Below are 13,514 nucleotides of genomic sequence, written 5' to 3' on the forward strand. Positions count from 1 at the left end.
CCATACAGAAAACCACTTTAGGGATGGGATAATGACATTGACGCATTGCTGTATTAAATGCAGTGATCTTAACCTTTAAACAGAAACATAGGTCTTTACTTCATAATTAGAAACATCCGGTCTGAGAGACCTTATTTTTTAATATTTGTTATTACATTTTTTTAAAGACAATAAAAGGGCAAAATTATGATTAATAACTCAAATTTATTGAAAACTAAAATTACATGGGAACAAAACTAAAAAAATGTATTGTGTAAATCACTTCCAACGTTGGCATTGAATACGTAATGCAAAACACCCGGTCTCTTAGACCTGCACGTTTTCAAACAATAAGTCTCTCGTAACAAACAGTCACAAACTGAGCAGTAACATGTACAGAGTGTAGGCAAGTGGTTGATAATAAGGTACCGTGGAGGGGGGAGAGACAGCTCAATCAGTGTTGCCACACTAGAACTACAAAACTCTAAAGGTCTCGCAGACCGATGTTTCTTTTTAAGGGTTAAATAAGATTTTGTTTTCATTTGCGTATGCTATTGGGTCTAGGAATATTATTTGGGAAAATACATTTATATAAGAGTATGCATTTGCTCAATTTTCAAATGATTACATTCACGGGCATGTAATAAGTGACACTAAATATTTTTCTTTTATAGATGACGATGATCAAGATGAAGAGGATGATAAATCTATCCCTCCCATGTTGGGAAAACGGAAAAGGGGGATAAGTGTTAGTACAGATGCACAGAGTGAACCACCAATGAAATATCAAGGTAAGCAATTTTGATAAATGGTAAAAAGGTTTGCAGTAATATCTGTGGCTGAATGCTGAGCTAGTGGGAATACAAATACAAAACCAAGTAACTGCTATGGAACTCTTTGTAGTGACCACGTCTTGGCTCCAGAGCTGAGTCAATACTAGTAGTAACAGTAGCCCTGCTTGGCTCTAAAAATACTATTCCACCTGTATTATCTACACATTTAGGAAATTTACCATGGAAAAGCTGTTTGAGTCAGGGTTGTTAAAGGTACAGGAATTTTAATAAATTCAATTCTGGTCCAGGAGAGAAAATCAGCAAATGTAAATGGGTTCTGGACCATATAGAACCCTTTTATCAATAAGTACAGTAAAAACTGCATATCCCGGAACCTCTATAAGAAGGAAACCTGTAAATACGGGGAAAAAAAAGTCCCCAGAACGGACCGATTTTATAACTGACAATGACCTGCTTAAGGCGGAAACGGAACACCATTTAAAGACCGAGATGTTTTTATTGTCAGTAAGACGGAAATTTCTTCGCTCGCAAGAAAACAATGCAATACTGTAAGTGGAACATGCCTCTGTTGCCACTTTGTTATCGGTAACATTGTCGATATGAAAGAATGCGCTACAATACTCATAGCCGTTACGATTCCGTTTCTTTCATCTCTTACCCTCTTTCTCCACCTTTCTTTCTCTATTTCTCCTCTGTTCTTTCATCATCTTTCTATTTCTCTTGTTATCTCTCTTTGTTTCTTTTTTCTTCACTTTTATCTCAATCTTTCTTCACCTCTCTTATTCCATCTTTCTCTTTCCCTCTATGCACATCGCGCTACGACGACAGGAGTCCTGGGTTCGAATCCTGGCATGGATGTTTGCGAGTGTCCATTTTACTTCTCTTTTTGTGCCACTTTTGGCTAATTTGCGAAGATGGGGATGAGTGATGATATTGATGAATGTCTCACATTTTTATTCATGTACGTACATGCCTTAGTACTCTACATTATAAGTAATGCGAAATGTAAATCTGTCTTTCCATTATTTCCTGCAGCGCTCTATACTGTATTCAAAGTCAACCCCTGTATAAGAAGGAAAACTGTTAAGACTGAAAATTTTGCTCGGAACCATCATGTTCCGGGATAGACAGGTTTTACTGTATTTCAATTCAGTCCAGGAACCTTTTTTCCGGATAAATTTAAATACGGTCCAGGAGCCTTTGTTACGGATCATTTTTAACTAGGGTCCAAGTTCTGTATTGAAATGAAACAATATGCAACTTTGATCGAATTTAAATTGTGCGACAAAAATCCCTTGATGTTGAACAATCCCAGGGTTGTTAAAAGGCCCAGGGATTGTAAATAAATTCAATTTCCATCCAAGAGAGAAAATCAGCAGGTGTAAATGGGTTCTAGATTGTAAACTTGTGTTTAAAGTAGGGATGGGACTGATTAATCGGTACTCTATCGGTATCGGCTGATATAGGCATATCGGTGTATCGGTTTATCGATAAAATTACCGATTATTTTACCGATCCGATATATTGATTATTATCTGATAATTTAGTGCAAAATTCTGCCCTTTTTTGTAATTTTTATGGATAATATCCATGCCCTACTTTCTAAAAAAGTAAATGTCTAAATATGCAATTTATCTTGCACTGCAGTCACCTTGAAACACACACATATTAAAGAGGTCAGTTAACCTTTCAGGTTCTTAAAGGACAATTTCTAATTTTTTATCGGATCGGTAGAATATCGGTTATCGGTATCGGTAAATTTTATATCGGTACTTTATCGGTATCGGCCAAAATTTCATATCGACCCATCCCTAGTTTAAAGTATTTCATTTCGGTCCAGGAACCTTTTTTCAGGATAAATTTAAATACTGCCCAGGAACCTTCTTTCAATGAAACAAAACACAACTTGAACCAAATTTAAATTGTGCGAGAAAAAAATATTACGGTCCTGTAGCGGAACCCATATGAATGTATGGCTTCCTGGACCTTAACAACCCTGTCTGCATGTAGTGCCGATAAAATTATCTGTATAGGTAGGATAATTGCCAGATCTTTGCTATTTCTGTAAAAGTATTTGAAATAACTCGTAAAAATTAGGTTTTATTCACATATACAGTAGACTCATGATTATCAGAGCTAGTTGGGACCGAGATTACCTCAGATACGGAAAAACTCTGATAATACGGAGATAATGTGCTAATAGGTCGTAAATGACGAAACAACACTTAAAACTGTATAGTAATTGTAACATAAATGAGAAGATTACTTTTTCCGCTTAGAATAGACCTACAGACTTAAACACCACCGTAACAATCGGATACACCGACAATGTAACAAACACGTGCAGCATGGACGGTGACGTAACTCCATAAGCAAACATGGGAGTGCATTTTGAAGTGCGAGGTTTTCCAACCACTCCCTCGGTTAATCGCGAGTCTACTGTATATGTAGAATGGTCCCAAATTTTGTTTGATTATACTCAAGAGTGGAACCTGTTCATAAGTATGAAAGTTTTATTATTTTTGTCTGTTTGCTTTAAAATACTGAAATTCAATTGTTTTTGTTTCTGTGCAGCTGGTGGCTCAGGTATCCATAGACCAGTGTTAAGTAAAGAAAATAAACGTAGGAAATCAAAGGACATGAGTGCATTAGGAGCAGAGTACAAAGCACAAAAGGCCAGAGGAGATGTCAAGAAGAAGGGAAAACCTGATCCTTTTGCATATGTGCCACTCAGTCGGAAAGTTCTCAACAGGAGGTATGTATGATAAAACAATAGATATTTAAAAATAGAACTTCAGAAATGAAGTAGGAAGTACAGTGAAACCCTGATTTTATGTTCCTCGGTTTTACATTTTCCCGCATTTTAATTTTTTTCAGCTTGGTCTCCTGAAAAACATAAAATCAAGGTTCCACTGTAATTCTTGTAAAGGTTAAATAACGGTTTCCCAAATAATTTTACAATTATGTTTCTTTCATAGTCAAATGGTATACTCTTTGTTTTCTTTTTTTTTGGGGGGGAGGTGGTATACCTGGCTCCCACCCTGTTAATTCACAGTGAAATTTTCAGTGTTTCTGATAGTACTCTTAACCCTTAAACGACCACCCGTCACCTATAGGTAACAAGATGCTTTTGCATGTAGTATCAGACTTTTGGGACATACTGTGACTCCGTTTTTGTTCAGATATACATGTTTTTAGTTCTGCATGAGTCTTGAGGTATGTGATGAACAACCAGTAAGGTTTAATTTCATTTGACCCCGAAAATCTCGTTACTTTTTTTTTCTTCGCGATTTTCAAATTTCATAAAAAAAACAAGTTTGGTTTTCATGTCATAGGCTTATAGCCAGCCACATATATACTGAACAAAACCAGGTATAATTTGTAACTCAGCTTTCTTAGTTCCAGAGCTATAAAATTTTATATAAAAGCATGCGGAAATTTAATTTTTTTTAATGTTATTCATTGATATCTCTCAGGTGGCCGCGGTGGCTCAGTCGGTAACGCGTCTGACTACCATGCTAAAGGTCCCGGGTTCGATCCCCAGCCGATTCAAATCCGGGAACTTTTCTAACGATGGAAGCGGCGCTGGCACCCACCCAGCATCAAATAACATGGGTACCTGGGGGGTAAAGGCAGTCAGGGGCATGATGCTGATCACATCACCTCCACTCACGACCGGATCAAGAAAGTGCACCCCCTATACGCCTTCATGACGTTGTGCTAAGCACAGGGGAGCACTTTACCTTTTTTTATTGATATCTCTCAGTGACAACAGCAGTGTTGATATTTTCTTCCATTGGAGCACTGACTGGATCTCCAGGTCCACCTTCCTTTGAAATTGTTTGTCTCCCTTCTAAACATTTTAAACCACTTTCAAACTGTGCTGTAAGATAGAATGGACTCTCCATAGGCCTCAGCTGACAATTTGTTGTAATTTCAATGCAGTGTATTGTTTGTTGCATGTTGCTTCCATTATTACTGTAGCAGGGTGGCTACTCACTAGGAATTCCTTGATTCCAGAATTTATGCGTGAATTATTGGGTCCGGGAATTATACGTGAATTTATCTCTGTAGACATGAAAAATTTCAAGTTTTATTAATCCAAACCTCATTGAATGCATATGTATTAATACATGTCCTGTGTCATGTTTCTACAGTGTAGCTTTTATCTTTATCGAGGAAGGAAAATAAAGGTTTAGTGAAAAACAAAACAGAAATCTCTCGGTCCCTATACTTTATTAATGTTGTTTGCAGAATAATCTATCTGGCAGACATAGCAAGTGATGGGAAGGTGCCAAACGTAACCTTTTCGGACCTTGTAAGCTAAGAGTTCCTTTAAAACTGAAATTCGACTGCGTTAGTATCTGTTCATTGCGAGTTGTTCGCTCACATTAATGTTCTTGCAGACGGAAGTGTTTTAATTTTCTTAAATATTGTTTTGTGCAATCAAACCATTTCCCTAGTATTACACACTGAAATAGGTAAGGTTTAACCTTTACACTCCCGATCAGGTTTACGAAAGTTCTCGGCAGGAATTTTAAATTCCAACACTCTTTGGAGGAAAATTGTTATAACTCTGACACTATGGCAGCAATCTGCTTCGGATAACTTTGTTTTGCAGCTAAAACATCAGCGCATGCAACCGTGTACAATTCAGAATGCTGGACCAAGGAAGGGGTGGTTGGGGGGCACGACCCCCGAATTTCAATGGGAAAAAAAATAAGAGGTTGCCCCCTCTTCTTTCCCCGCTATTTTGGGGAGAGGGCCCGAACTTTAGTATTCTTTTCAAGGAATGGGCATTTCCAAAGAGAATGAAACATGTTTCATGTTCTTGGTTGCCATATAAGTTGAATAATAAGCCAAAATGTGTTGTTGTTTTTTACAAAAAATAGGTAATTTGCATTTTTGGAGGAAAATTGTTATAACTTGGGCACTATGGGAGCAATCTACTTCGGATAATTTTTGTTTTGCAGCTAAAACATCAGAGCATGCAACCGTGTACAATTTCAAATGCCGAACCAAGGAAGGGGGGTTTGGGGGCACAACCCCTGAATTTCAATGGAAAAAACAAAAATCTGGAGTTTGCCCCCTCTTCTTCCGCTGTAATGTGGAGAAGGCACAACCCTTAGTATTCTTTTAACTGGGTGCCATACAAGTTGAATAATGAGCCAAAATGTGAAACTCTGTCCGGAAATGTGGCATGGATATGTTGCAGAGGGGGGAGGTTGGGCATCTGTGAATTTCCCAGGCTTGCTCCAGACCTGTGCCCGAGTTTCCACCCAAACATAAGAGTATGAAGGTCCAAAATGCACATTCCTTTCGTAATCAGCACCATGATACCATATGGTATCATCGGGAGAGTAAAGGTTAAATAGAAGAAACATTTGCCTGTACCCTTAAATTTTTAATCATTAATTTTTGGAATGTTCTTGAAAACCGGGATTTATACTTTGATTATATCATGGTCTTAGAGTAGCCACCCTGTGTAGGCAGAACTGAACACGTCTCAACCTGCACAGCTCTCACAACTAAGTCAAAACAATGAAACAAGTACCGTGTGTGTATTACACATGAAACTTAACAGTATAAGATGAAATGAAATTTTATCATGAGAAATTCTGTAAATTAAAAAAATACTTTATCGAAGAGTACACCTAGTTTTGGTACATAGGCACACACAGCTCCAAATTAAAGTTTGTAGATATTGTGACAATTTAATATTGAACCATAGTGATTTGTTTACATTATATTAGGTGGGAATAGCAATTCTCTTTCAAGTTTCTATTTTTTCCCCCATTTTTTCTCTTGTAGGAAGAAAGCAAAGTACAGTGGTCAGTTCAGAAGTTTGGTAAAAGCAGCTAAGCACGGGGCACAGCAAGGTACAAAAGCAAAAACAAAAAATTTTAGGAAAGCTCGTAAGTAAGTGTCTTGAATAAATTAATTTATTGTTTGGTTGTTTTGTTTTGTGAAGTGTGTACATTTTGTAATAAAGAATGTACAGTTTGAGCTAATAGTTTTTTTCTTTACACAAAAAGCCCTAATGAATGAACTGTAAAGATTATGATCTTATCCTGTGCAGTGTAGGCTTGGCATACTGTTTCTTGATTATGCCAGATATACAGGGTGTCTACAAATGATTGGAGTTGTTTCCAGATGTCTTATTGAAGGTATCGGGAAGTAACTTTATAGTTTTGTAACACTAAAAGTGTGTGATATGTTCCGCCTTTGTGATTCTGCAAGCATGAACTGTAAATACACTTCTTCCCAAATGCGATGCAGCATGTCCCTATCAATTCGATCGAAAGCACTGATGATGCGAGCCTGCAGTTCTGCCAGATCACTGTAATGGAGGCACAAACACTAAACCCTTCACATATCCTCACACAAGAAAGTCGGGCCATGACAGCAGCTGTTGATCATCATTTTCACAACGACCGATCCATCAGTCTAGCGTGCAGAAATCGCGATGAAAGTTAGGTGGAGCAGCATCCAACTGGTAGATAAAGTTCACACTGCGTGTCTTCAACTGTGATGGTTGTTCGCTCAAGAAGTAGGGGCAGTAAACTTTAAATTTTGAGATTGCATAAAAAGCATTGAGTTTCGAATAGTCACGAATATACTCAACGACGCCACAGGGAACAGAAAACCACCATAGCTTGTAATATGTCGCAAAACTTGTTTAGTTTCTCCGCAAAACTGTAAATAGGGAGAAACTAGTACTCACTTGATCTGCGAAACTTTTTTCTTCTTCATTCTATTAATTTCAGTGGCCACTGTCACCATCCTCGTTGGAATTTGCTGTAATTAATAGAATGAAGAAAAAACAGTTTCGCGAATAAAGTGCATATTAGTTTCTCCATATTTATATACTACCACGTGTCTCTTTTCCCAATTATGAAAACTGTAAAGTTGCTTTGTGATTACGTTCAATAATACACATACAGTAACATCATGAAACCACTTCAATCAATTGTAGATAACCCTGTATTTACTTGGATGGCCACTGTCACTATCCACCTGTTGCAAGGGCTTGTTTTTCAGCATGTGCATTAGTGTGCGAGAGGTTTTCGCTTGAGTGCCCAATAGTTCACAGATGGTTCTAGACAGTATATGGGATTAAGAGCACTACACTCGACCAGACAAAACTAGTAGCATGCACCGGTAGTACACATATAACGGTGTGTCTTCAGTAAAGACTACTCCATGTTGAAATCTAGTGAAAATTAAATGGAGGATTGTGGGCTGAAAATACCTGTGGACATTTTATATACAGTGGAACCCCACCCCACAATAATCAATATTTCCGATTCAGATAGCTGCATTAAAAATGGAGGTAGAATCATTCAATTATTGCATAGCTATACACACAGTGTCCCTTTCGTAGTCTCTCGACCAGCCCTAATTATTTCAAGATGGAATTGAAAGATTGGAAGAACTCCTAAAGGATTTTTTAGTGATTGTGTTGCTTATGAGTCTGACCTCGCAGTGATATCACCTGCCAATCTTGAAAGTGCGGGACTTGAACGAATAATAGTGAGTGAAACTAATATGCATACTTTCTGTTACAATCTTTCCATACTAATCTTCCAATGTGTTTTCAATCCTGGCCTGTACGTAGATGTTTGCAAGTGTCCATTCATCAATTTCATCCTCATAGTCGCAGATTAGCCAAACGTGGCACAAAAAGAAGTAAAATAAGCAAATCAATCAAACCAATACTAAAAAATATAAGACCTACCTCAAAATTTAATTTACTTGAAGACTAGGAAAAACAGTGTTACATGAATTCCAGATCATAATTGTAAGTTAACAACAATGTATTTTTACATGTATTGATAAAAATTATCTAGTGGGGGAAACCTCTACTTCTACATACATCTCTACAGGAAGCATTAATAACAAAATATATTCAAAACAAAATCTAACATGTTGCTAAAGTTATTGTATACTAAAAGAAATAGCAAAGTAAGACAGTTGGGCAAAAAACATGCATTTTTTTTTTTTTTGCAAATAGATAGGCTAAACCTGACTCATTCAGTAAAACTTTACAAGACCAGCAATACATGAGATTTTTGAAGAATTTGAGCCACTAAAAATTCAGCTTAAATTTCACACACTATTTTTTTAAACGCACAGAATATAACGATATGATAAACCCAAGTGGTAGTCAAGAGATTTTTTTTTATTATTTAAGCTTTGCATGAGTCCAAGTGGTCCAAAATATAAAAATAATAACATTAGTCCTAAGGATGTCTTGGTGTAATTATTATTTTATTTCATGCACATCCTTTCCAACCATATGTTTTTAGTCTTAAAAATAAAATTAAAAGATGTGACTGCAAATTTTTCAGTTTAAGATATATCAGATGCTGTGAAAGGAATGACTTGTGCACTTCACTTAGATATGCGAGAGCAGATTTTAAACTGATCTGGAATTCTCAATGACAGAAAATGTAATAAATAAGGAATCAGGTTTAGTCCATTATATCATTTGCTTATAAAGAGCCGCTTCTGCTACACCTTATGTAAAAAGGTAAAAATATGCACCCAGATAGTCTCTTATTCTACGGAAGTCCAGAACTGAGACAAACACCTCAAGTCATTTTTAGTAAAATATGTACAAATATATTTATACTATATATATACTTTAAATTATACAAAATATTTATTGTTAAAAGTGCTACGTAGTAGTAAATTATTTCACTCAAGGTATAAAAATATTTGACAGTTATGTACAACCATTCTATCGGAAGGCACTAATAAACTCCTATAAAATACAGGCAATTTTTATGTACAATTGGTGATAAATGTTGCACTTCATCCTTGACCTATTAGTAAGTCTAGCATGTCTTCTTGGCCTTGGATTCGAAGTGTTTTCTCATTTGCTAAGTGAAGAAGCGCTATAAATGCCAAAGGAACACTCAGGTTTTCTGCCATTTTGCTCGACAGTCTTGGTGGAAGTTCTTTGTAGAGATGAGTGAAGGTGATCTCTTTCGTCATGCCTATATCCTGTGGTCCTCTACTCTTTCTTGAACTAGGAGTCTCCTCTATGGCATTCTCCTTTAACAATAAAAAGTATAAACAAGATTACCATTGAGTCAGGTCTATAAAAAAGGGATGAATCAGCAGTGCAAAAAAAGTAAGTGTATAACACATTTAATTCATCAGGGTACCTAACTACACTCCTCACAAAAAGTTTGGAATATTGTTATATTAGACAATAGGTGATAGGCACTGTGGCATATGTCAGCAAAAAGATGATAACGTCTAGCAGACAGATGCCATGTGTTGTTGCATTCGAAGGCCATGTCTATCACCTATTACAGTAGACTCCGGGTTAACTGAGGGAGTAGTTGGAGAACATTGCGCTTCATAACGCACCCCCCTGTTTGTTTATGGAGACAAGTCACCATCCGAGCTGCACGTGTTTGTTACGGTGGTGTTTAAGTCTGTGTAGGCCTATCTAAGCCTATCATGTTGTACTAGTAATAAATAATTACTATACAGTTTTAAGTGTTGTTTCATCATTTACGACCTATTAGCACATTATCTCCGTATTATCAGAGTTTTTCCGTATCCGAGGTAATCTCTGTCCCAATTAGCTCAGATAATCGCGAGTCTACTGTATATTAATTTGTATTTTCAATATATTAAAAATACAAAACACTGTTACGTGAAATAAGTATCTATTTTGTGCAACGACGTTTCGGAAACAACTGTTTCCTTCTTCAGGTTCTTTTCTCGGCTATCCGAAATATACCATAGCCTCGTCAAATCGTGTCATTCTTCAGGAAAAAGGAAATGGTACAAATTTGGAAAATACTTCTAAAACCATTGTTACTCCCATGTTCTGTATCCTTGTTAAAACTATCACTATAAACCCTTCGCACTAAAAGTCCTATGTACAACTAAAACTTTTGAAATATAGAATAACTATGGATAGGGATGTTCAAGAAGTGGGAGAAACGAGAACACACAAAAAAAAAAAAAAAAAAAAGGATTGCAGGTCACCCCTGACGTAATACGAGATGCCCAAATAACATGCAATTTTGATCTTGACATGACGTAACGAGGAGGGGAAATGAAAGTGCAAGGTCAGGGAGGGGAGAGACGACATGCCCGCAACCTCATACATACGACAAGGAAGAAACCGGCAAGGTGCATGGGAACAGTGTAACAAGAAGGCATCCCCTTCTTTTTTAATGTTTTAGTTGTACATAGGACTTTTAGTGCAAAGGTTTTATAGTGATAATTTTAACAAGTGATAAGAGAACATGGGGGTAACAACGGTTTTAGAAGTGTTTTTCAAATTTGTACCGTTTCCTTTTTCCTGACGAATGACACGATTTGACGAGGCTATGGTATATTTCGGATAGCCGAGAAAAGAACCTGAAGAAGGAAACAGTTGTTTCCGAAACGTCGTTGCACAAATAGATACTCATTTCACGTAAGTAACAATGTTCTGTATTTTTAATTTATTAAAAATACAAATTAATATATATAAAGTGAGTAAGTCGCACATATCGTGAATTATGACTATCACCTATTGTCTAACGTAACAATATTCCAAACTTTTTGTGAGGAGTATATTAAACTGTCATGTTAAAAACTGAAATACTTTTAGTTCCAACTCACACCTACAGTGTTATTATTTTTTAGAGAAATTTTACCAACATAAAAAGAAAAAATATTCCCCAAAAATCTGGATAGTTTTCGCCTTAGAAAAAATTTACTTTGCAATACCATGTTACAGGACTTATATTTTGATATTAATTGAAACTAATTGCACCCGTATTCTGGTTAACTTTCAATTTTTACAATTTTTTTGCACTGATGATATTATTATCAGCTCAGCCCAATTATATAGGAAATAAACAATGAACTGTACTTTCAACTGTTTATGAAATTTGTTGTAATGCAAATTTATCATGTACTTACTAACAACTACGAGGGCATACTGAAAGTAATGAGCAACAATTTCTTTAAAAATCAGAATACATCAATACATGCCAATGAAGTATTGGGTTGATGCATAAGTTCGTAGCGTTTGTGTTTGGTATGGCAACACTGAGGTGATAGGAGTTTAATGTTTTAATGCTTAATGAATTTAATGTTCATCAGTTGGAGTGGCATTGTTGCACTTGTGAATATGCATTGAATTTTACAGATTTGAATAAAGACTGTTATTTATGGGCTAAAGAACAATAAGTGTCCAGTGGGGGGGGGGGGGGGAAACATTTCCGACATATTCTTCTGTCCGAGTTTAACGTAAGGGCAAAGACAGAGTAGGTGGCTGGAAACGTTTGTCCCTTGTACGGAGAAAGCAGGGCAGGGAAATTGTTTTGTCATTACAGAGAGGGAATTTTTGACTTAAGTGTTTCTCCACATTCAGGAAGACCATCGGGGTTTAATGTAGACAGTTTGTTGCATTCCATGGGTAAGGTTCAGGATACCACATGCTTTAAATGAAAACAACCAAATCAGCGAGTAGGCCAGGAAGGCAGCATCAAGTGCTGCGACACGATAATGCACACCCACACTCCGTTAACATGACAAAAGCTACTATCCAGGAGCTTGGTTGGGTAGTTATTCCACATCCTCCTTACTCCCCCGATCTTGCACCCTCGGATTGCTACCTTTTCAGTTCTCAATCCATCAATCTTCAAGGAAGATCCTTTGGTGACAAAAATGCTCTTCAACTTGACGACACTTTAACACTGAATCAGCTGATTTCTTCAGATGTACAATTGAAAAACTACCCCACCATTGGTTGACAGTCATCGACAATGAATGAAAATATGAGTCATTCCATGCCAAATCAACACAGATATGTGCATTTCCAACATGACCATCTCAGATTTTCATGAAATTTGTTGAGTTGAAACTATGCATGGAACTTAGTAACTGTGAAAGCTTATTGTACAGGGAATTGAACAAGCTTTCTAGTGATATATAACAAGCCTACCTTTGGATAAAAATATAATTTTGTCCCTTGACCTTGAATACCTCAAAACATGTCATCACCAAAAATCGTGAAAAAAATATATTTGGTCCCTCATGCAATACTCTAAAACATATCAAAAAATCATTCTGGGACTGCAATGGGATCAGAAGATACAAAATAATATGTGTAATTATGTGACTGATAAAAGCCCCATTGCATGAACTATGACGAAAAGTCCTAGCAAAGGTTTTTCCAATGTATCTTTAACCAGCAAAAAGTTATTACTGCATACTTGTAACCATTTTTTTCTTTTCGAGGTGTTAAAAACAAAGCATTAGAATGCTCCTAACGTGCTAGGAACTCATCGAGATCATGCTGACATCTTGAGAGAGAGAGAAGTATACGCACCATTGCATATGATTTTAATCAGCATTCACCAAATAGTTGAATAGTGAAGAATATTGGGAAAAATCTCTCAAACAATTACGTGACACGTCCTTTGGAATGAAAAATTCTTCAACGATGATGCTAATTTTTATGTTCACGGTGAAGTTAATAAAAATAATATGCAATACCTGTGATTTGATAATCTACAGTAGACAGATCCCAGCTGAATGTTTGTTGCTGGTAAGCTAATGATGTGGTATAGTGTATGGAGAACGGGAATGGTTGGTCCATATTCAACAACGGAACCTTAAATGGTGAGAGCTTCTTGGATTTGTTAAGCGAACAGCTTTCCATCCTTGCTTACAGGACATGACATTTTTTCAGTTTTGAAAGAGGACAGTGTGTGACCA

At 36.7% G+C, this 13,514-nt stretch overlaps 2 protein-coding genes across 6 annotated transcripts in view; one reads left to right on the forward strand and one right to left on the reverse strand.

The window, feature by feature from the left end:
* Nucleotides 1–6,784, forward strand: part of LOC145981612 (RRP12-like protein) — a 58,328-nt gene extending 51,544 nt beyond the window's left edge. The window contains exons 18-20 of the mRNA XM_083114980.1: nucleotides 654–770; nucleotides 3,348–3,528; nucleotides 6,585–6,784. Coding sequence (XP_082971106.1) covers nucleotides 654–770; nucleotides 3,348–3,528; nucleotides 6,585–6,696 — 410 coding nt within the window. The 3' untranslated portion in view covers nucleotides 6,697–6,784. The remainder of the gene's footprint in view (nucleotides 1–653; nucleotides 771–3,347; nucleotides 3,529–6,584) is intronic.
* A 1,735-nt stretch (nucleotides 6,785–8,519) lies between these two features.
* The window catches only part of barr (non-SMC condensin I complex subunit H), a 41,556-nt gene continuing 36,561 nt past the window's right edge, over nucleotides 8,520–13,514 (reverse strand). For 4 of the 5 annotated variants that reach the window (XM_083114568.1, XM_083114569.1, XM_083114571.1 and 1 more), the window contains exon 13: nucleotides 8,520–9,833. In XM_083114568.1, the coding sequence (XP_082970694.1) occupies nucleotides 9,591–9,833 (243 nt within the window). In that variant the 3' untranslated portion in view covers nucleotides 8,520–9,590. The remainder of the gene's footprint in view (nucleotides 9,834–13,514) is intronic. The other variant, XM_083114567.1, reaches the window with a different exon arrangement.

This window comes from Lepisma saccharinum, chromosome 29 (assembly GCF_977018435.1).
Source record: "Lepisma saccharinum chromosome 29, izLepSacc3.1, whole genome shotgun sequence".
NCBI lineage: Eukaryota > Metazoa > Arthropoda > Insecta > Zygentoma > Lepismatidae > Lepisma > Lepisma saccharinum.